This window comes from Gopherus evgoodei, chromosome 12 (assembly GCF_007399415.2).
Source record: "Gopherus evgoodei ecotype Sinaloan lineage chromosome 12, rGopEvg1_v1.p, whole genome shotgun sequence".
Taxonomy (NCBI): Eukaryota; Metazoa; Chordata; order Testudines; family Testudinidae; genus Gopherus; species Gopherus evgoodei.
In genome coordinates, this window is record NC_044333.1 from 454,495 (window position 1) to 478,658 (window position 24,164).

The window sequence follows — 24,164 nt, forward strand, 5'->3', positions numbered from 1 at the left end:
TGCTTCACAGCGATCATTAGAGTTTATTGATAAACAGCAACACCAGCATTAGAAGTGTCAGTAGAAAAATAGAATTTACTTTTACATTGTTTTCTGTTATACAAAGATTTGCTCATATTGGCTGCAGCAGTGAGTGAGATAGAAAGGGAGGCTGATTTGGTTCAGCCAGTACACAGTATAAGCACACACACGAACAACAGGACCACGAACCTCCGCTCCAGGCATAACATGACTCCAGTGCAGAAGGCCTCTTGCCAGTCTCTTTGCTTCACTTAAGCTTTTGATTAGGCCCTCTGGGCTAGGGTGAAATGCACCTTCGTCAGTCAGTCAACAGCACATGTGCTTTCACATTTTTCTACAAGTTCTTTGCTAGTTTTGGTCATTTTGTCACATTATGCAGTGGGAACTGCACTGCACCAAAACAAGCCTGGGTCATTTTAACAGCCCCATGCAACAGCTGCACAGACCTTTGATAAAAAGTTGGTGACAAAGGGCTACCTTCTAGGCATTACAGCATCTTCACTGGCTCTTAAGATTCAGTCCCTCCCTGCCCCCCCAGTAAATATTTTTATGTACAGGCTGAGGGCCAGATCCTCAGTTTTTGTAAACTAGCATAGCCCTATTTATTTCAGTGATGCTACGTCCATTCACATCAGATGAAGATTAACTGTGAGCTTCTTCTACTTCCTTAATTAAGTTTGAAAGGACATTAAGGAACTGAGCAAGCACATTTGATGGTGGGGGTGGAAGACAGACATTGCTTTTAATAATGATTTGTTGTACCAGCTCACAAGCGCTCCTTTTGGGTTAGGTTTACTGCGTGGGAAAGGAGAGAGAAGGATGTCTTCCCTGTAGCCTTCTGCATTCCAACAGAGGGTGGAGAAGAAGACTGGAGAACACTGAAGATAGGGGAATCTCCAAAACAATATGAACAGTCTTGCCCACGGGACTCAGTATTGATAAGACTGGTCACATTTACAAGACCGTTCCCTGAAAAATTTGCTGGACCTGGGCAAATTCAGATAAACACTACAGATAACAAATCATTCAACACCCAATACCTACTGAAGATGCATATTAACATTCTTCAAGATGAGCAGATAAATGGTAGTTAAGGAAATTAAATAGGTAGAAAATAGAACAGCTTCTAGGTCTTCCGGTTGCTCTAAGCCATTTTATCCTCATGTTTGTTCTAGCTCATAATCATGAGTTTTTCTCATTCAAGTCCAAACCACAGCAATTAACAGTCAAAAGAACTCTGCTAGTGAGTGGCAATGGAAAGCACCAGTGAGAGGAGACACCTTTTAGGAGGAGAACTTTTTGGCACCAGCTCCCGCCTCCCACCCCTGCTTTCTTCACATCCCTACAGGAAGAGTCAGCAGAAGGACAAAGTTTCCTCTCCAACCCTCTAGATTTGTTGAGCCAGCAGTCCCCCAAACTGGCTGTATAGATGAGGGCACCTGCTCTTCAGCTTCATTTATCCCCCTGGATTGTCCTCATGTGAGACCTGCAGATTCTTTGCTCTTTCGTGTCAGGACATCATTAAGCCTTTTCTGTTAAACTCTCCCATGGGGCATGATCCTTGCTCGTGAGAATCCAAACACGGGAGTGGGAACACAGCACAGGGGGCACTGCAGATGTCTGGAACACGAGTTTCTAGTGGCCCCCATAAAGAAACAATTCTAAGATATTCAGTTACCTGACCCGAGCCCCATGACCCAAGACTTTTTATAGACTAAGGAATTTTGTACCCAACAAAATTCAGGGTCATCTGTGCAAGCAAGCTGTGTTTAGGACATGGGCTATGCTGTGCAGATATTGGAAGTAAGTGGGAAACAGGACAGGATACGGGTGACTTTTACATAGCTCATTTCAGACTGTTTTTCCTCCTTTCAGACTCTTGGCAAAGAAAGAGTCTGAGGTGGCCAAGCTAACCCAAGCCTTAGCCACCAGGAGAGAGGGATACAAGGATAATGGTGACGACAGCCCTTTGCATGCAGCATAACACACAGAGGATATGTTTAGAAGTCCCAGGGTTTAGTACAAGTTACTTGGTGTTCAGTGGGTTACAACAGCAGTTACGTATAATTTGAACCTTTGCCACCTCCAGACTAGGCACTCACATGAAAGCCTCTCTCAGATTACACCACAGCTTGTATTTTTTTGACTAATGCTGACTGGTCTAGTTTAGATAGATTCTAGGAAGGCCTCATCACAATAAACTGCCTCTCCAGGTAACTGTTGATGAGCAACAGGACACTATTTTCTTTATGCTGCGACAAGTGCACTACCTCTCTTCTGACTGTTTATGGTAGCTAGCACTCGGTTCACAGGAAGCGATGAGTGTTATTGTAAAAGGAAGCAGGAATTTAGATGTAAAAAGCAATCTGGTTTGCCTGGTTTGTTAACAAAATAATTAAAACCAAATTCAGTTAGAGAAAAAAAAGACAACCACTTTTTTAAACGTGTCTCCTGAGGAGCGGATGCCCTACTAATGGACACATCTGATGCTTCCCTTGTAGCAAGCCGAAGGACTCCATTAATTGATCTAGAAATGCAAATACATTGCCCTTGGCACCATGACAAAACAGTGGGGAAGCTGCAGCTCCTACACAGCCTGAAAGGAATGCTTAGGGTTAATCCCCAGGCTCTAGAGAACTAGGTATACACCAGCCCCACAGAAAGCACAGGGCTGTACAAGGGCCCTTACTGCACAAGTGCAGAGAGAAAGGAGTTTAAAATCCTCTTCTTAAAAAACAAAAAACAGAAGAGATCATGTTTCCTGGCAGTACTAGTCACCGAAGGAAGGGCAAATCCCCTTGATACTTTCTGGGACCCCAAGGATGCATCCAATCCACGGAGATATCTCAGAGACAGTTAGGCCCAGATATTTAGAATGGAGGATGTGCACAGTCTGTGCTTGCAGGTACTACAGTGGCATTAGCAAGTGGCCTGTTAAGACACACAGCTGGCACATGGTGTGACTGCAATTGTGCAGTCATGGAAGCCACGTGCAGAATTCTAAATCTCTGGACCTCTGATTATTACATCATCAAATTAAGACTTGAATTAGCATCATGCCCTTGTAAAAATGTTAAGACTAAGTACTTAAAGGGAGAACTAACAAAAGCTTAATCAAAGTCAGGCTTTTTCAAGGCTTGGAAATCAAGAGGGATACACACGTGATTTCCAACTACTTGTTGCTGGGGTAGTGGTCATTTGCCCCCTTAGCAGAACGCATATGGTGGCTGGTAAGTTTCACTGTAATAGGATGTTATCAATAGTGACCTCTTAACATACAATAATTCTCCTGCCTCAGCAATGAATGTGAATGCAATCTGACACCAATTTCCATTTCCAAGTATCTAAAATGAGGTTTCCTTTTGCTCCTCCCCCCCCACTAAGCCCAACATTTAGCATTAGAAAGAGGGGGGCCAGAAAGGTCAATTAATATATCTCATAAAAACTGCATTTCACATCTTTAAAAAGTGTTTTAAAAGGTTCAATCAAAGTGTAAAGTAGCGAGAGGTCAAAGCATTCACTGAACTTTTCACTTGCCACGTCATTCAGTAGTAACATTCCTACAGCAGAACCTCTCTATGTCCTGTTGTGGATTCTCTCTGTTGCTACAACAGTTCATTGTTTGCAACATTATACTAAATGTTACTAACCTCCTACCCCATCCTATGACTCCTCCCCTCAAAAAACCTTGGCACTTAATGTTACCAAAATGTAACAAAATAAATGTTAATAAATTAGCTTCAATTTCAACAAAGTATACAACAGACGGAAGACTGATCAAACAGTATATTCTGGTTTGAAGATGATAACGCTTGCAGTAGCATCTGTGAAATATTTTACCTCTTATTTTCCAGGAAAGCATGTACACAGCTGTGCTACAAGAAAATCAAGACAGGCCTTTTTACTGTGCCTGCTTTTGTATTTTACAGAAGCCATGTATAAACAAACCACCTTTGTGTTGAGGAGCTTGTGTTGAGGAGCTTCATTTGGAGCACATAACCCCTCAGATTAGATCTCTTCCCTAGTTTAAATCATTCTGCTACCAAACCAGTGACAGAACCAGGCCTTTAAAAACCAAAGGCATAACACCTTCCAGATATGTCCAGGATCTTCATCTCATGCTGTTTTCTGCCCAGAGATTGAAAAACTGCCACATTCATGGACTACTTCTGCCAAGCAGTCGAAATCTTCTCCCCTCCCGATTTGACCTTCAGACTCAAGTCTCCGATGGAATGCTATAGAGTTGCTAAAATCCGTGAGAAGGAAACCACCATCACACAGAATGTCTGCCCCACACCTAGAGTAAGTGCTTCGAAGGGGATCATTTGTTTTGCGGCAGCTCTGTAAACTCCAGCAATAGCTGCACCTGATAAGAAAAGAGCATTAATGTGCTATGGCAAGTTTGAGATAGAAACGTAGTCATACACAGCAATGGACAGCAAGGGCCAATCTCACAGTCTGGTCTATTTTTTTATGTTCAGTTTTGGTTACTTAGATGTCCAAACCACTGAGTACATCAGGGTTTTACATCTAAATAAAAGAAAATAATCTTGCTAGCAAATAACTGTGCTTACAGAAAGCAATATAAACAAAATCTTGCCTGGTCTTTGTAAAGTCTCCAGTCATTAAACAGACATTTGTTTAAACCAAATACCTGAAGTACATTTTAAAAACTAAGGAGCTGGAAAGAATTGCTCTTTATTCAGCAGTTAAGATTAGAGTCTTAATTTCAACGTTTTCTTCTCCAACTCTTCACTTCATTAATGCCTACAACAGCACAGTGTACTTAGAGAGACACGCCAGCGTTCTTTTAATGTAGTTTTAACTATGCAATAGGCCAGTCCACACTTAACAGCCACCAAAGGAGGGTTTAGTTTCCCAGCCACCCTATTAGACTGTCACAGCACCACAATTAACAGAGAGGTACTGAGATTTTATTATCTGATAGATCACTGTTAGCGGGTTTTACTCTAGGTGGTATACATATACACGTGCTGGATGCTTTGGTTACCATCCTCACAAGTTAAGGGAAGTGGAGAGAGGTTCCAACAGGAGAGGAAACTGGATACTACAGAAGGATCTGGGCCAATGGAAGGGATTTCACTGGAGAAAATGCAAAGCATTATATGAGTGACAGACATGTACTCCCACCCCAAGGTGGGAGTACGACAGACAGAGAGAGATTGCTGAACTGGATCCTGAGAAGGACAGCAATAGCACATTACACATACATTGCAATGTGATACCAAGCACAGTCCAGAAGTATAGCAGAGGAAGGAATAAAACCTTGCTAATGCCTCATTGAATGGCATATGTATGGGCCTTCTTTAGATAAACTGTTTATTCAGTGAGATGTGGGACTCTGTAGACCAGGATCTTTTGTGCCCATAACTCAGAATCCTTTGTTCAGTTTCAGGCAAACACAGATGACTGTAAAATATGTTAAATATATTTCAAGTCTGAAAACGACTAGATGTGCCACAGTTAGATTCCACATTTATCATCCAGCTCTATGTTAACTGTGCTCCATTTGAGTCCTTTCTGAAATCCTCAGTGGAAGGCACTAGAGAAAGAGCATTAAGGAAGTGGGAGACTGGACAAATGACCATGGAGCAGTATAAAAATATTGCTCAGTCATGCAGGAGTGAAATCAGGAAGGGCAAGTCACACTTGCAGTTGCAGCTAGCAAGAAAGTTAAGAGTAACAAGAAGGGTTTCTTTAGGTACGTTGGCAACAAGAAAAAAGTCAAGGAAAGTGTGAGCCTGTTACTGAATGAGGGAGGCAAACTAGTGACAAAGGATGTGGAAAAAGCTAATGTACTCAATGATTTTTTTTCCCTCTGTCTTCACGAACAAGGTCAGCTCCCAGACTGCTGCACTGGGCGGCACAGCATGGGGAGGAGGTGACCAGCCCTCAGTGGAGAAAAGTGGTTCAGGACTATTTAGACAAGCTGGACAAGCACAGGTCCATGGGGCCGGATGCGCTGCATCCGAGGGTGCTAAAGGAGTTAGTGGATGTGATCAAAGCGCCACTGGCCATTATCTTTGAAAACTCATTGCGATCAGGGGAGGTCCCGGATGACTGGAAAAAGGCTAATGTAGTGCCCATCTTTAAAAAAGAGAAGGAGGAAAACCGCGGGAACTACAAGCCAGTCAGCCTCACCTCAGTCTCTGGAAAAATCATGGAGCAGGTCCTCAAGGAATCAATTCTGAAGCACTTAGATGAGAGGAAAGTGATTAGAACAGTCAGCATGGATTCACCAAGGGCAAGTCATGCCTGACTAATCTAATTGCCTTCTATGAGGCGATAACTGGCTCTGTGGATAAGGGGAAAGCAGTGGACGTGTTATTCCTTGACTTTAGCAAAGCTTTTGAAATGGTTTCCCACAGTATTCTTGCCAGCAAGTTAAAGAAGTACGGGCTGGATGAATGGACTATAAGGTGGACAGAAAGCTGGCTAGATCGTCAGGCTCAATGGGTAGTGATCAATGGCTCCATGTCTAATTGGCAGCTAGTATCAAGCGGAGTGCCCCAAGGGTTGGTCCTGGGGCTGGTTTTGTTCAATAACTTCATTAATGATCTGGAGGATGGTGTGGACAGCACTCTCAGCAAGTTTGCAGATGACACTAAACTGGGAGGAGACATAGATATGCTGGAGGATAGGGATAGGATACAGAGGGACCAAGACAAATTAGAGGATTGAGCCAAAAGAAATCTGCACTTGTCCTTGTTGAACCTCATGAGAGTCCTGCACGTAGGACGGAAGAAGCCCATGCACTGCTACAGACTACGGACCGAGCGGCTAGGCAGCAGTTCTGCAGAAAAGGATCTAGAGGTTACAGTGGACAAGAAACCGGATATGAGTCAACAGTGTGCCCTTGTTGCCAAGAAGGTCAACAGCATTTTGGGCTGTATAAGTAGGGGCATTGCCAGCAGATCAAAGCATGTGATCATTCCCCTGTATTTGACATTGCTGAGGCCTCATCTGGAGTACTGTGTCCAGTTTTGGGCCCCACGCTACAAGAAGGATATGGAAGAATTGGAAAGAGTCCAGCGGAGGGCAAGAAAAATGATTAGGGGGCTGGAGCACATGACTTATGAGGAGAGGCTGAGGGAACTGGGATTGTTTAGTCTGCAGAAGAGAAGAATGAGGGGGGATTTGATAGCTGCTTTCAACCACCTGAAAGGGGGTTCCAAAGAGGATGCTCTAGACTGTCCTCAATGGTGGCAGATGACAGAACAAGGACTAATAGTCTCAAGTTGCAGTGGGGGAGGTTTAGGTTGGATATTAGGAAAAACTTTTTCACTACGAGGGTGGTGAGGCACTGGAATGGGTTACCTAAGGTGGTGGTGGAATCTCCTTTTTTAGATGTTTTTAAGGTCAGGCTTGACAAAGCCCTGGCTGGGATGATTTAGTTGGGGTTGAACCTGCTTTGAGCAGGGGTTGGACTAGATGACCTCCTGAGGTCCCTTCCAACCCTGATATTCTATGATTAAAACACATGGGAAGGACCCTTACTTTGAGATGTTAGTTCCTTTCTCATGGGGAAGAAATAACATCCCACTTTAGCAAGCTTCTGAAGTGAACTCTCACTAACAGACACCCTTCAGTCAAACAAGTACTTTGGAACGTCTAACATACTTGTTAAGATTCCAGCAGAAATTGGTCCCACGATGCCCATCAACAGGATGCTTACGGACATGAACCTACCATATTTGTGATGTCTGAGTGTGAAGAGCGCCAGTAATCCCGCAGGGATGTGGAAAGACAGAGAGGACACCAGTGCCCACAGGAATACACCATACCACATTTCTGCAAGGCAAAGAGAAAAGATGTTGACATAGACAAGACACTTCACCATCTACCTGAACACAAGAGCAGCTACCAAAGGCTCCTATCAGGATTGGGCTCCCTCTGTGCTAGGTGCTGTACAAACACACAGAATGACAAAGTTCCTGCTCTAAAGAGTTTAAGAGGAAACAAGATATAGACCATGTACCCTAAGAATGTCCGTGATGTAAGGGACCAAGCTGTGATCTCACTACGGGCAGCTACAGAAGTTTGTTCTGTACTAGGGATGGCAATGCTAAGACAACATTCAGCCATTGCAAATGCCTGCCCTGACTTCAGAATAATTTGAAAGTTTCATCACTTCCAAAACTACAATGCATCACAAGTGTAAACAGCCCTGTAATAATGCCTTGAGCATCTACAATCTGATCATTTCCTTATTATAGGAGCCAAGATACAGGCACAATTCTGTCAATCTCTTCATGCTACTAAAACTTATTTCATGCTGCAGGAAGATCAAAGTAACACCAAAATATTTTGGAATAAGAACCTGAAAAAGCAGTAACTAGATAGAACACTGCACTGGTCTGTATCGCTGTCACAAAATGAGCCTTCTTAGGGAGGTTGGGGGAAGGTAAGGAAGAGATCAGGAGAGCAATTTCTTTGGCATGGCCAAGGAATACGACTATGCATTGAACCTCATGATCTAGCTTGAAAGTGACACTGAATAAGAATGGCAGCACCTCCTTAGTCTGGAAAATTTTCCTCACAGTATAGAGTCAGGGCTTGTCTACATCACAAAGTTGCAGCGCTGGTGAGAGGGTTACAGCGCTGCAACTTAGGAGGTGTACACATCTGCAGGGCATCACCAGCGCTGCAACTCCCTGTTTGCAGCGCTGGCCGTACTCCCGTTTTGTCTCGGGTGTAGAGGATCCAGCGCTGGTGATCCAGCGCTGGTAATCAAGTGTAGACACTTACCAGCGCTTTTCTTGACCTCCGTGGAATAAGCAGGTATCCCAGCATACCTGAGGAAGCGTCTGGTAATCAAGCAGGTCTCCTTCCCCGGTTTGCAGGGGGGTTCGGGGAACGCGAGAGCAAACCGCGGCGAAGCTGGTCTCCTTTCCCGGTTTGCTCTCGCGTTCCCCGAACCCCCGTGCAAGCAGGTCTCCTTCCCTGCGGTTTGCAGGGGGGTTCGGGGAACGCGAGAGCAAACCGCGGGGAAGCAGGTCTCCTTCCCCGGTTTGCTCTTGCGTTCCCCGAACCTCCGTGCAAGCAGGTCTCCTTCCCTGCGGTTTGCAGGGGGGTTCGGGGAACGCGAGAGCAAACCGCGGCGAAGCTGGTCTCCTTCCCCGGTTTGCTCTCGCGTTCCCCGAACCTCCGTGCAAGCAGGTCTCCTTCCCTGCGGTTTGCAGGGGGGTTCGGGGAACGCGAGAGCAAACCGCGGCGAAGCTGGTCTACTTCCCCGGTTTGCTCTCGCGTTCCCCGAACCTCCGTGCAAGCAGGTCTCCTTCTCTGCGGTTTGCTCTCGCGTTCCCCGAACCCCCCTTGAAGCCGCCCAACAGCGCTGCAGTGTGGCCACATCTAACACCACTTGCAGCACTGGTTGCTGTAAGTGTGGCCACTCTGCAGCGCTGGCCCTATACAGCTGTACTAATACAGCTGTAACAACCAGCACTGCAAAATTGTAGATGTAGACATACCCTCAGACTTGCTCAGTTTTGTGACAACAACATGATTGACTGCTTTCTACTCCAATGAGTTAACACAGCTACAGATGGATTCTATGCTGGCTGGTGCAGAGTGGAACAACTGCAGGGCCAAATTCTTCCCTCATTTACACTCATCCAACCCCATTCAGGACAAGGGCTACAGAGGTATCCTTGCAGGCAGGATGTGACCTGTCACTTGTTATTGATGATGATTAGGGCCCTACAAAATTCACAGCCATGAAAAACATGTCACGGACCGTGAAATCTGGTCTTCTGTGTGCGTTTACCCTATGCTATACAGATTCATGGGGGAGACCAGCATTTCTCAAATTGGGGTCCCTGACCCAAAAGGGGTTACAGGGTTATTACAGGGAGATTATAGGGTTATTTTAGGGGGCTCACAGTATTGTCACCCTTATTTCTGTGCTGCCTTCAGAGCTAGGCAACTGGAGAGCGGTGGCCATTGGCCAGGCACCCAGCTCTGAAGGCAGTGCCCTGACCGCAGCAGCACAGAAGTAAGGATGGCAATACCACGCCATGCCACCCATTCTTATGTGCTGCTGTATTCAGAGCTAGGCAGTCAGAGAGCGCTGGCTGCTGACTGAGGGCCCAGCTCTGCATGCAGCAGTGCAGAAGTAAAGGTGGTAATACCATGCCAGGCTATCCTTACTCCTGTGCCGCTGCTGGTGGCAGCTCTGCCTTCAGAGTTGGGCTCCCGGCTAGCAGCCGCCACTCTCCAGCTGGCCAGCTCTGAAGGCAGAGCCGCTGCCAGTAGCAGCACAGAAGTAAGGGTAGCAGTACTGCAACATCCCCTACAATAACCTTGTGCCCCCCACAACTTCTTTTTGGGTCAGGACCCCACTGTGAAATTTCAAATTTAAATCATGAAATTTATGATTTTTAAAATCCTATGACCGTGAAATTGACCAAAATGGACTATGAATTTGGCAGGGCCCTAGTGATGATGCACAAGCCAGATAGTAGCCATCTTAACCTGCATATCCTAAGTTGAGTCTGCAAGACTGGCAATTAAGGAAAAGTTATATTTGTAAACTGACTAAATATGAGATGGATTCACCCAGATAGTCAACATGGATGCAAGTTTTGGTGCTAGGGCACCTGTAAAATCTTGAGTATTTAAAAAAAAATTCTAGTACTGACCCTGAGAGGAAAAAACACCCAATTACCATGGCATAAAGATCCTGTGTTATTTATGTGCTCGATTTCTGCTGGAAAATTAGTTAACAGCTTGGATTTCTAGCACTAAAGAGCTGTTTGAAAACCACATCTTTAAGTCAAACAGCAGAGCACAATAATAAAGAAATCTATGCTATTACTTGCAATTTGTTTTGATCCTTTGAGTACTACTGCTCTGAACCTGTTCTTCTAAAGATCAGCTGCCTTTGAACCTGAGCAATAGGGATGCCTAGAAACAGAAGGCATTTTTTACTCTTGTGTAAGTGTAGCACTTCAGAAGCAGTTCTCTCTCCAGGGGATAGCCTGGATTCAAGCATCATTAGGAAGCAGTTAAATTAAGTTGGCAGAAAAACTGATTTGAGTTTTTCTTCCCATGCTGAAGCAGAACTCAGCCTGTAAGCTTGCTGACAAAGACTCCTGTACAACTTCTGCAGAAATTATTTCAGGTTAACCAAGCAACGAATTTAAAGTCTTGTAATGTGACAAGTGTTAATACCACAGATTCTGGAAACTATTTTGTTTTGTTTTGTTTTTTTGGGAATGTGGGGACTGGAGTCCTGATAGCTCTGCCAGAGGACTAAAATGATGATCTTTGAGAACCACTGTTGTTCCTCGTTTCTAAGGATGTTTACAGTAACTCCTGCTGTACTTCTCCTTTGTCTTATTACGTATTATTGTATTATAATACCAAGCTCTGTATGGATGTGCACTTTCAAGGCCTGCTTAATCTTTTTAAAATAACAAAAGCTCTACAAATTAATTAACTCTCCCTCAAAAAGAAGTTATTAATTGTACCTCTGAATTGAATTTGACATTACAGCTATGCGTCTATTGCTTGTTACATTTTCCATTATTTAATGCAGTTGGAGTCTCAACAGCTTACCTATTTTAATAGAGTTGGTCCCAACAAAATGCATTACCTGTAACTCCTGGTTTTGTTTACTAATCAAACAAGCTTGCCACTTCTATATTCTGCATTCAGAACAACATGGAATTCTTAAATCAAGATTAAATGTTCTTCTAAAAAAGAAAAAGTCTGCTCTAGGAATTATTTTGAGGGTGTTCTCTGGCCTGTGTTACACAGGAGGTTCATAGGATCACAATGGTCCCTTCTGATCTTCGAATCTTGAGGCCGTGCTATATTTAAAAAAAGCAGCTTAAATTCTGCGGTGAACGAGGTCTCAAGTGTAGAAGTGAGAGAGATAGCCAAGGACTCTTTTTTTAAAATTTCCTGATGAGATCGCTTTTAGAAAAACCTTCCTACTGAGTAAACAAAATTGAGTTCTGTACCACTGTTCTCTGAAACAAAAGGAAGTTCAGTAAAACACAACCTGCATTTGTGACTGAAGTGATACCAAACCCGTAATGAGATGATTAGTAGTTTTTAATGCAAGCAAAGACATCCTTGCGTCCAGCCTCTCAACAACTAACCAAAGAGCAGCCCCTTTTTACACTTGGTTCAACTAGCAATACTGTACTGTAATAATCAGAAAAGGCTTCACTCCAGAGCTCTAAACTATCTAAAGACTGTATGGATCAGACTGATACTGTACGTACACTGTAAGCCTGCAGCCCATTTTGCTCATACTGTAAACTAGTCTATTTTAAATGCCATTCACTATATGGGGTGTCAAATGTCATGAAAGCTGCAGAGGCAGATGTACTGCCAAAGATATCCATCCATACAGGGGACGAATAAAAAAGGGGATTAAGAACATAAGAACGGCCAGACCAAAGGTCCATCTAGCCCAGTATTCTGTCTTCCGACAATGGCCAATGCCAGGTGCCCAGAGGGAATGAACAGAACAGGTAATCATCAAGTGATCCATCCTCTGTTTCCTACTCTCATTTTCTGGCAAACAGAGGCTAGAGGACACCATCTTTGCTCATGCTGACTAATAGCCTTTGATTCAAGTGACCCCATTGGTACCTACATTCATTTCGCCTGGGGGAGGGAGGGAGCAGGTTTTACTTACAGGGCTGGCTCCAGCTTTTTTGCTGCCCCAAGCGGCGAAGAGAAAAAAATAAAATAAAAAAAGGCCGCGATCCACAGCAGCTCTATCATGCCGCTTCATTCTCTGGTAGCAATTCAAGAGTGACTGAGGGACCCACCGCCGAAGACCTGGATGTGCCGCTCCCTTCCATGGGCCACCCCAAGCACCAGCTTGCTGCGCTGGTGCCAGCCCTGTTTACTTACAGGTTTTAAAATGGAAGCATGGTTTTGGTGGCTGGTGCATATGGGACACAATCAATCAAATTGATTTTTAAAAGGTCAGAGTCATTGCGTGATTGCATCTGAGCATTCCCTGACCCTTGACCTATTACTGTCGCTAAGAACAGTTAGTCACCGTTTCTCACATCTGCTTCCCAAGCATTTACCATGTTTCAGAACTTGCGGAGGACTGGCAGGGTTTGGCTTGAATCTAGGAGCAATGCAAACCCATTTGATGAGCTTCTTTCTAGCAGAGACACCACAACTCTGTTCTCTAAGCTTACCTACCTATAAGACATGTTTACAAAAGATTCCCAGTGTGGCCATCACCTAATCAGCGATCGCAAGGATAGGAGCCGTAGGGGCAGGCTCTGGCAGATGAGTTCAGCACCGACTCAATTAGAGTTGCTCAGTTCTGGTCACCCTTTCTTAAAGAGCATACAGCAGCGGGCGCTTGGAGTCACGCAATGAAAACTGTGAAAGACCAGGAGTGATTCCAGAGCCAGGGACTGCTTAGTTCAGACAAAGAGTAAAGAAAAGAGAATGTGATCAGAGCATCCAGACTGATAAATGAAGAGGGGAACATGCCCGGGGGCGGTCCTGGGCGGAGGGGACAGGTCCGTCATGGGGGGATTGGTCCTGGAGGAGAAAGACTGGGTCTAGGGTGGATGTGGGCGTAGCTGGAGACTGTCCTGAAAGATGGGGTGGGGAGGGTTGGGTCTGGAGAAGGGATGTGGGCAGGAGCTGCGGCAGCAGGTGTAGTGAAGGATACTGCTCCTCGTGGGAATGTGCTACTTACTGTACATCTGAGCATGCTCGGTACTTCTGCTGAAGTCACTGCCCTTTACCCTGCCCTTATACCCCTAGGATTCTGCTGACTGCTTTTGACGGAGTTTAAAAAGTGGCAAAGGGGGCGAATCTGAGGGTGGGGGAGGGACTGAGCAGGAGGTGGAAATTTACTGGTCTGGGGGGTCAAGCAGCTGAAGGCAGCATTAGGAGAGGGGCTAAAGGGCAAAATCAGGAATGGGAGGGGGGGAAGAGGTGGAGTTAAGCCCAGGAGGGAGGCGCTGGCAGAGGGGGTCAGAGGGCAAAACCTAGCACAGGCAGGGGCACAGGGGGTAGCAATTACCTCATTGGCACTGAGACACCAGAGCTTTGCAAAACAGTTTGTTGTGGGGGCCAGAGGCTTTTTTATTTGAGCAAAGTGGCTTTTTTGTATGGTCACACAAACTGAGCATGCTCAGGCCATGTCTACATCTAAAATTTTGCAGCGCTGGTTGTTACAGCTGTATTAGTACAGCTGTATAGGGCCAGCGCTGCAGAGTGGCCACACTTACAGCAACCAGCGCTGCACGTGGTGTTAGATGTGGCCACACTGCAGCGCTGTTGGGCGGCTTCAAGGGGGGTTCCGGGAACGCGAGAGCAAACCGGGAAAGGAGACCAGCTTCGCCGCGGTTTGCTCTCGCGTTCCCCGAACCACCCTGCAAACCGCAGGGAAGGAGACCTGCTTGCTCGGGGTTCCGGGAACGTGAGAGCAAACCGGGAAAGGAGACCAGCTTCGCCGCGGTTTGCTCTCGCGTTCCCCGAACCACCCTGCAAACCGCAGGGAAGGAGACCTGCTTGCTCGGGGTTCCGGGAACGCGAGAGCAAACCGGGAAAGGAGACCAGCTTCGCCGCGGTTTGCTCTCGCGTTCCCGGAGCCACCCAGCAAACCGCAGGGAAGGAGATCTGCTTGCTCGGGGTTCCGGGAACGAGAGAGCAAACCGGGAAAGGAGACCAGCTTGATTACCAGAAGCTTCCTCCTTCCACGGAGGTCAAGAAAAGCGCTGGTAAGTGTCTACATTGGATTACCAGCGCTGGATCCTCTACACCAGAGACAAAACGGGAGTACGGCCAGCGCTGCAAACAGGGAGTTGCAGCGCTGGTGATGCCCTGCAGATGTGTACACCTTCAAAGTTGCAGCGCTGTAACCCCCTCACCAGCGCTGCAACTTTCTGATGTAGACAAGCTCTCAGTAACAGCTGCTGAAGCCACTGCCCTTCACCCTGCCCTTATTAGCCATGAAAGTCTGCTGATTGCTATTTAGAGGAGTTAAAAAGGGGCAAAGGGGGCAAATCAGAGCGGGGGGGCCCAGGAACTGAGCAGGAGATGGAAATTTACTGGTCGGGGGGGGGGTCAGGCAGCTGGAGACAGGGTTAGGAGAGGGGCTAAAGGGCAAAATCAGGGCAGGGGGGAGGAGCAAGAGTTAAGTTTGGGGGTGAGGTACTGACAGAGGGTAACCAAGGGCAAAACCCAGCACAGTCAGGGGCAGAAGAGTAGCAGTTACCTTAGTGTGACTGAGGCACCAGTGTTTGCAAAAATAGTGGGGGGCAGAGGGGCTTTTTTATTTCCCCTCTAACAGATAGCACCTCGGCTTCCCAGGGCTGGGTTCTTAAAGGCACAGGCACATCAATGCAGCTCCTCTTTGTCTGATCTAACTAGGGTGACCAGACAGCAAATCTGAAAAATCGGGATGGGGGTGGGGGGTAACAGGATAAGATAAAGACCCAAAAATCGGGACTGTCCCTATAAAATCAGGACATCTGGTCACGCTATATCTAACCTACTGAAGCTATTTCTACACTACAGATTTCAAAGCGCCATGCTCCTGGTAATCCACCTTGATGAGGGGATTAGCTCTGAGTACTGGGAGATGAGCGTGTCCACACTAGCGCTTTAAAGAGCTCCAACTTGCTGCGCGGGGGTGTGTGTTTCTGTGTGATTTTTCACACCCCTGAGCCAGCAAGTTATAATGCTTTCACTTGCCAGTGTAGATAATCTCTGAGACTTAATTTGGTGAAACATTTTACATCTATCCCCTCGGAAACAAAAGAATCCCTTATCACTGTTTCTGAATGCATAGTCTCCCCGAGCAGTTTCCCAAGTTGTCTTATCTGCTGCTGGGGTTCCCTGAATTTTTTCTTCTAATTTTTTCTTCTCATTTTTAGAGCAGATGTTTATTCTGTTGGATCATCTGACTTCCATTCTGACTAAATTTCTGGACTGTTGTCAAAACTTTGTTTTGAGTCAATCCACCAATAGTGTAAATATTGGTGGTCAGACCAATAGGCCGCCTAATCTAGTATCCTGTCTTGTGACAGTGGCCAATGCCACCTGCTTCTAAGGGAACGATCAGACCAGGCAGTGACTCATTGAACCATCCCATTGTCTATTTCCAGCATCTGACAGTCAAAGAATGTTTCAAGGACATGCAGAGCATGGGCCTGCATCCCTGATTATCTTAGCTAATAGCCAATGTACTTATCCTGAGGGACTGATCTAATTCTTTGTTCAACCCACTCACAGTTTTTCTTTTTAAAATATAATGAACACACATCTATAATGACTTCTCTGTTTCGGTCTTGATCGAGAAGTCTGAAGGAAAGCCTAACATCGTGAATGCTAATGGGAAGGGGATAGGTTTAAAAGATAAAATAAAAAAAGAACAAATTACAAATCACTTAGAAAAGTTAGATGCCTGCAAGTCACCGGGGCCTGATGAAATGCATCCTAGACTACTTAAAGAGCTAAGGGAGGAGGTATCTGAGCCTCTAGCTATTATCTTTGGAAAAATCATAGGAGACAGGAGAGATTCCAGAAGACTGAAAAAGGGCAAATATAGTGCCCATCTATAAAAAGGGAAATAAAAACAACCCAGGAAACTACAGACCAGTTAGTTTAACTTCTGTGCCAGGGAAGATAATGGAGCAAGTAATTAAGGAAATCATCTGCAAATACTTGGAAGGTGGTAAGGTGATAGGGAATAGCCAGCATGGATTTGTAAAGAACAAATCATGTCAAACCAATCTGATAGCTTTCTTTGACAGGATAATGAGTCTTGTGGATAAGGGAGAAGCGGTGGATGTGGTATACCTAGACTTTAGTAAGGCATTTGATACGGTCTCGCATGATATTCTTATCGCTAAACTAGGCAAATACAATTTAGATGGGGCTACTATAAGGTGGGTGGATAACCGTACTCAGAGAGTAGTTATTAATGGTTCCCAATTCTGCTGGAAAGGTATAACAAGTGGAGTTCCGCAGGGGTCTGTTCTGCGACCGGCTCTGTTCAATATTTTCATCAACGACTGAGATATTGGCACAGAAAGTACACTTATTAAGTTTGCAGATGATACCAAACTGGGAGGGATTGCAACTGCTTTCGAGAATAAGGTCATAATTCAAAATGATAGGGACAAATTGGAGAAATGGTCTGAGGTAAACAGGATGGAGTTTAACAAAGACAAATGCAAAGTGCTCCACTTAGGAAAGAAAAAAATCAGTTTCACACATACAAAATGGGAAGAAACTGTCTAGGAAGGAGTACGGCAGAAAGGGATCTAGGGGTTATAGTGGACCACAAGCTAAATATGAGTCAACAGTGTGATGCTATTGCAAAAAAAGCAAGCGTGATTCTGGGCTGCATTAACAGGTGTGTTGTGAGCAAGACACGAGAAGTCATTCTTCCGCTCTACTCTGTGCTGGTTAGGCCTCAACTGGAGTATTGTGTCCAGTTCTGGGCACCGCATTTCAAGAAAGATGTGGAGAAATTGGAGAGGGTCCAGAGAAGAGCAACAAGAATGATTAAAGGTCTTGAGAACATGACCCATGAAGGAAGGCTGCAAGAATTGGGTTTGTTTAGTTTGGAAAAGAGAAGACTGAGAGGGGACATGATAGCACTTTTCAGGTATCTAAAAGGGTGTCATCAGGAGGAGGGAGAAAACTTGTTCACCTTAACCTCTAAGGATAGAACAAGAAGCAATGGGCTTAAACTGCAGCAAGGGAGGTTTAGGTTGGACATTAGGAAAAAGTTCCTAACTGTCAGGGTAGTTAAACACTGGAATAAAGTGCCTAGGGAGGTTGTGGAATCTCCATCTCTGGAGATATTTAAGAGTAGGTTAGATAAATGTCTATCAGGGATGGTCTAGACTGGGGTAGGCAACCTACGGCACGAGTGCCGAAGGCGGCACCCGAGCTGATTTTCAGTGGCACTCATACTGCCCAGGTCCTGGCCACCAGTCGGGGGATGGGAGAGGCTGAATTTTATTTTTATTTTAAATGAAGCTTCTTAAACATTTTAAAAACCTTATTTACTTTACATATAACAATAGTTTAGTTATATATTATAGACGTATAGAAAGAGACCTTCTAAAAACGTTAACATGTATTACTGGCATGCAAAACCTTACATTAGAGTGAATAAACGAAGACTCGCACACCACTTCTGAAAGGCTGCTGACCCCTGGTCTAATCAGTATTTGGTCCTGCCATGAGGGCAGGGGACTGGACTCGATGACCTCTTGAGGTGCCTTCCAGACTTAGAATCTATGAACCCCAAGATACCTTTACAACCACAAGAATTTTAAAATCTTTGTTCCTGAGCCTGTAGGGTGCAGTAAGGTCAGTTCCAATGCCTTGAGCTGAAACACCTGAATGAATTTGTAGTCTACCTTCATACTCCCAAACATTTCATATACCTAAGGCCATATCTACAGTTTAAGTGTGGGTTAACTCACATTATGTCAGCACAGAGTCACTATGGTTACTATGTCACTTGTGTGCATGCCTCCTGGACTCCTTGCCTCAGCAGTCTGGGTACTCACCAGAAGCACTTGTATAGATTCAGAGTGAGATGCACCATGAATAGATATCCCACTGTCCACCCACTGTATTTTGGGACGCTTTGGTTTGGTAGTATATGCTGGGTACCAAACAGGTCAGACAGGGGTGGTTGTGGCCATGGGATCAAACTTCTTATAATGCATAAACGTATACATAATGTTTACACCTTTTTCTCTAAACCCACTAACCTGCTTGGCCCTCCTCACTGTCTGCCATCTGTTGACTGTGTTTATCCAACCTGTATGCATGTAAGACTGCTATCTGTAGGAATTAGCTACATCAGATGGCTTTTTTTTTTTTAAAAAAAGCAAAGTTGGACCTCTAGCTGCTGTGGGTAGCACATTCCTACAGAGAGCATTTTCATACACATATGTGTATGAAACTGCAAATTATAGGGATGTGCTGCTACCTTAGCATTGCAATGTGATGAAGCTAATTTCTACAGGCAGCAGTTTCTCACACCACTGGAATATAAGACAGCTCTCTGAAGGAATCAGCTATATCAGATGGCCTTTTTTTTGTTGCTGTTGCAAAGTTGGACCTCCCGCCGCTGCAGGTAGTGAATTCTTAAAATTAGCAGTTCCTGAGAACTGTGAAGGGCTGTACCTGTTAGCTTTGTGATGTTCTGAACAACAACTATTAGCTATTATTCTAACAGAAAGTGAGATGGATTGGGTATGAGCTAAACATATGACAGTCTTAACTCCTCTGCTGACAAAACATGAAAATAACCTTCTCCTTACATATATTTCTGGGTGGTACAGAGCTGTAGCCAGCTCAGTTAGGGCCCAGCTGGCCCTGATAAGGGAGCTGTGGGCCAGAAGCTAGAGAAGTACCTGAAGTTGAGCAGTGCTGGGGAAAGACAGGGGGACCTGTTAATAGTTTTGTTAAGTGAAATGGAACACAGTTTACAGATTTTAAGTGTGGTTTATTAATATTTAAGGAGTGATTAACTGTGTTAAAAACTCCCACCTTAACCTATTACTTCCCAACTCGTGAGGATAAAAGAACTAACACAGCGGATACCAGTAAAATTCTAAACTTTAACTTGTCTTTGTGGGTCAATTGGACAAGTCTGTACAAACTAATGAAGAAAAATAATCACAATATCCAACTGACTGAAAACGCAACATTGGTATGATATTCTGAAAGGATGGGCCCCATCTTAACATAAGAACGGCCGCACTGGGTCATACCAAAGGCCCATCTAGCCCAGTATCCTGTCTACCGACAGTGGCCAATGCCAAGTGCCCCAGAGGGAGTGAACCTAACAGGCAATGATCACGTGATCTCTTTCCTGCCATCCATCTCCATCCTCTGACAAACAGAGTCTAGGGACACCATTCCTTACCCATCCTGGCTAATAGCCATTTATGGACTTAACCACCATGAATTTATCCAGTTCTCTTTTAAACGCTGTTATAGTCCCAGCCTTCACAACCTCCTCAGGCAAGGAGTTCCACAAGTTGACTGTGCGCTGCATGAAGAACTTCCTTTTATTTGTTTTAAACCTGCTGCCTATTAATTTCATTTGGTGACCCCTAGTTCTTGTTCTATGGGAATAAGTAAATAACTTTTCCTTATCCACTTTCTCAACATCACTCATGATTTTATAGACCTCTATCACATCCCCCCTTAGTCTCCTCTTTTCCAAGCTGAAGAGGCCTAGCCTCTTTAATCTTTCCTTACATGGGACCCTCTCCAAACTCCTAATCATTTTAGTTGCCCTTTTCTGAACCTTAAATATTTACACCCAATTATTCTTTTCTTTATTCTGATAAGTTTAACATTAATTGTAATGTGTGGCATGTTCTGTTGGATGCTGAAACCACTAGCTTATATTGTTTCAAAAAAATTATATCGAATGAGACAGTTACATAAAGTATGACCCATTCAATACCTCTGGATTGAAGAGTTATTTGCAGGTCAACGTACAGCTGAATTTATGACCATGTTTCTATTCTTTAATTACAATTAATATAAATTTTATTTTGTATCAAATGAACAAACCAAACTTCACTGTTCTAACACTTTAACTCCCGTTTGCCTACCAACATTCTAAATTGTTCATTACATTACTTTTTTTTTTAAAATAAGATTCCCTATTGTAACTAAAACCCCATTTTAAAATGCTTACTCCATTTTGCAAAACCCTGCTGTAACCTCATTAACTTAATTCAAGTGTGTGAATGAGGTATGCATGGATAATGGAATCAACCTCCAGCTGAAGCCTATCCTGATAAAGTGCAAACGCCAATGGCCGAAGATGCAGACAACAGCCCTGACAAAGTAAGAAGAGTCCACCCCACCCCAAAAGAAAAGAACAAAGGTACAATTGACGGATGATCAATCACATCGAAACCAGAGGCAGCCTGACACAGCTAGACTATTGATTCAAACTAAAAGCCTATAAAAAAGATGGGTGAGATGGAAGACTTTGGGTAACATTCTGCTGCCAGCATTGAATGGCATCTGTGCATGCCTGACAGAGAGACAGCCCTTACTCATGCCTGGCTTTCCTGGCCAGTTTTTGTAGCTTGTGGCAGCTACAAATCCAACCTGCAAAATCAAGCCACATACTCAAGCTATGTCCAGCAGCTGCAGAACATTTGAATTGTGTGTGTATAAGTATTAGGTATTAGCTATTGGTTATAGATCAAATTGTGTTATCTAATAAACATGGCACTGAAACAATCCTGTGTAGCTTTATCTGTATAACATTTTACTCTTGAGTTAACAGGAGACGGATAGATAAATAGGCCAGCTACAATTCTGATTTCAGCAGCAGATATTTTCAACCCTCCAGATCTATCACCTGGTGCTACACAGAAATTGCTGTGCCTCCCACCTCTCTTGTGTGGTGTAGTGGACAAGAGAGATAGAGAAATGATTTTTGCAAACTGTTCCTCTGAATGATAGTGCTATACAATGGGGACTACTTGACCATGATCGGATACCTCTGTACAGTGGGTGCTGTTGACCCAGGTCATGATGATGACAATGACAACCTATGAGAACAACCAGAAACACCTGAGGTACAAAGACTGAACGTTGAAAAATGATTGATCCAGCAATCTGGATGATGGGAAGACAGACACTTCAGCTCACCTCAGCATACTGAGAATGATAAAGATCTGATATTATCAACCACTGAAAAATAATCCAGGTGTATCTAATACAGGGATCCCCAACACGGTGCCTGCGGGCGCCATGGTGCCCACCGGTGCATCTAAGTGCACCCGCGTACTGGCCAGAGGATGAGCATCCACCGAAATGCCGCTACCTGTCGGTGGCATTTTGGTAGCAATGCCTATTGATGCTGCTTGTCAGCGGAATTTTGGCAGATTTTCATCTGCCGCCACGGTCCTCCATGGCTCGTTGTCTGGCATCTGCCAGACAAAAAAGGTTGGAGACCACTGGTCTAATATATCTGTTGTGCCCATTATACAGACATAGGCCTTTTCCATTAGTTTTATTAGCAGTGAGAAAACAACACAAGACAAGTTAAGTTTTAACAGTGAAGACAAAGGCTAAAGAAAATATCTCAAAAATGAAATGAGAGAGCGCTGAGGTGACATTCCTAAGGAGGAATTAGCTTCATCACATTGCAATGCTACAGGTAGCAGCACATTTCCATAGGTTGCATTTTCATACATGTATGTGTGCGAAAATGACACCTGCAGGACCGTGCTACCCGCAGCAGCAAGAGGTCCAACTTTGATAAAAAATGTATTTCAAGCAGTCTCACGTGTAAGACCAACCTGATAGCTTTCGTTAACAGTGTAACAAGCCTACAAGCAAGTTGGTAAGACTTTTGATACTGTCTTCCATGATCTTCTCATAAACAAACTATGGAAATGAAACCCAGATGCACATAACGATAAATAAGATGGGCATAACAAGTGGGCTTCTCCAGGGATCAGTTCTGGATATAATGGCATAGAAATATGATAACAGTTTTCAAGCATGTACAAATAAAGCAGCATCTTTTCACAGAAGCGGTGCCTTACAATCTGTAGGGATCACTAAGCGCTACAGAGAGCGGATTTCTACACGTAGCAATTTCACATATGCGACTACAGTGCAAGAAACGGCTCCCGTGCGCATCTGCTACACCAGGTAACAGTTTAACACAATAGCAACGTCTAACGAGCTGTTCGGATCGGGAAGCGCTGCCAGCAGCACACTCCTCTGAGGAGCAGGACCCTGCACTACACCGGGGCCCGGAATCCGAGCCTCGGCGCGGGGGCAGGGGGCCCCGCCCGGCCCGCCCGGTACCTGGGAAGCTGACCAGCGGGGTGGCGTACAGGGTGCCGTTGCCCACCCGCGGTACTAGACGCAGGCTCAGGATCTGCTGCAGGAGCCCGCCCGCGCCCGGCTCGCCGCTTTCCATTCCGCCGCCATTAAAGCCTCGCAGCGAATGCCCATCGCCTCCCGGAATCCGTCACCCCGCCCCGGCGGAACGGACGGCTCTGTGCGCCAATCGCACCGCGGCTCGCTCCTCGGGTCCCGCCTCTCACTATGACAGACAAGGACCTCCGCCGATCACCCCTCTGTGCGTAGCGCGTGGGACGCCGCTCGGACCTGCCTCCCGCCCTGCCCCTCTTGCAAGCGCAAGTGCGCCCCCTGTGGGAGGAGGGCGCTGCGCACCCGGGAGCGGCTCGAGCCGCCCAGCTCTGTGCGTTAGAAGCTGCTCCGTGCTCGGGGAGTGCAGGGAGGGACAGGGCGGCACTGGGACCGCAGCGGGCGCTACAGAACCAATCGTCCACGTGCGGCCTCAGACTGCCGGCACCATCCGCACACCTGGCCCCCGCACCGCGCCTCCCTCCGCTGGTCACCGCGCCTGTCAGCCCAAGGCCTGGCCACCCCTTGCGGTGACTTCGCTCTGAAGCGTGAGCCGAAGTGCTGCACGGGGGGGGGGGGGAGGTAATTAACTGGCCAGCTATTTTTAAGGCAATAAAGGAACATAGGGTAGCAGCAAGATGGTTGGCGTGGGGGGCCCTGTGTGTGCTATTAGCCTCCGAGCAGTGACAATCACAGCTTGGAATGGCAATCTATCAACCGATGAAGTATTCAGTATTTCGTATTCACCCACAGAAGCTCCTGCTCCCATGGAGGTCAGTCTGTAAGGTGCCACAGGCCTCTTTGTGGCTTGGAAACAGACTGTCCGAATGGTGCAGCTCGTGCTGAGCAGCAACTGCACAGACACCGGCTAATTCAGCCTCAGGCCCCCAGCCAGTGTCCTTATCCCCAGGAGTGGAGAGGCAAAGTCACCTGCTCGCAGCGAGCTGGGCACAGAAGCCAGGCAGCCGGCTCGCCCGCAAGGCGCACAGCGGTTACGGCTGAACCACAACCCCACAGCTGCGGGGAGCGCAAGGCATGCTGGGGCGTACCGGTCCCAGCAGCAGCCTGGCGCTTCCTTCGGACAGAGAGTGCCGCACAGCCGAAAAGCCATTTCCGTAGCCAGGTAGCGCCGGATGTTCCCTTCCGGTTCCCCTCAATGAGGTGAGGGCCGGTTAGTTCTTCCCTGGCTCGCGCAGACATCACAGGGGACGCTCTAGCCTCTCAGCGCA

General features: G+C 45.8%; 1 protein-coding gene across 4 annotated transcripts; it reads right to left on the reverse strand.

Annotated features, from left to right (window-relative positions):
• TMEM170A (transmembrane protein 170A) lies at positions 1–24,158 on the reverse strand. 4 transcript variants are annotated; one of them, XM_030581737.1, is made up of 3 exons: positions 23,985–24,158; positions 7,732–7,833; positions 1–4,387 (listed from the first exon to the last, which is right to left on the reverse strand). In XM_030581737.1, the coding sequence occupies exons 1-3, from the start codon at positions 24,133–24,135 to the stop codon at positions 4,257–4,259; spliced, it is 384 nt and encodes a 127-aa protein (XP_030437597.1). In that variant the 5' UTR covers positions 24,136–24,158; the 3' UTR covers positions 1–4,256. The 4 variants fall into 4 exon arrangements, with proteins under 4 accessions (XP_030437597.1, XP_030437595.1, XP_030437598.1 ...); XM_030581735.1 differs by having other exon boundaries at positions 7,663–7,833; positions 23,985–24,152; XM_030581738.1 differs by lacking the exon at positions 23,985–24,158 and adding an exon at positions 22,870–23,053.
• Positions 24,159–24,164: the final 6 nt, after the last annotated feature.

Coding starts and splice junctions, on each gene's coding strand:
- TMEM170A (XM_030581735.1), bottom strand. CDS start 24,135: ATGTCTGCGCGAGCCAGGGAAGAACTAACCGGCCCTCACCTCATTGAG. Junction 7,834..23,984: donor CCAGGCTGCTGCTGGGACCG/GTACGCCCCAGC, acceptor TTTGCCTTGCAG/AAATGTGGTATGGTGTATTC. Junction 4,388..7,662: donor TTCTGCTGGAATCTTAACAA/GTATGTTAGACG, acceptor TTTTCTTATCAG/GTGCAGCTATTGCTGGAGTT.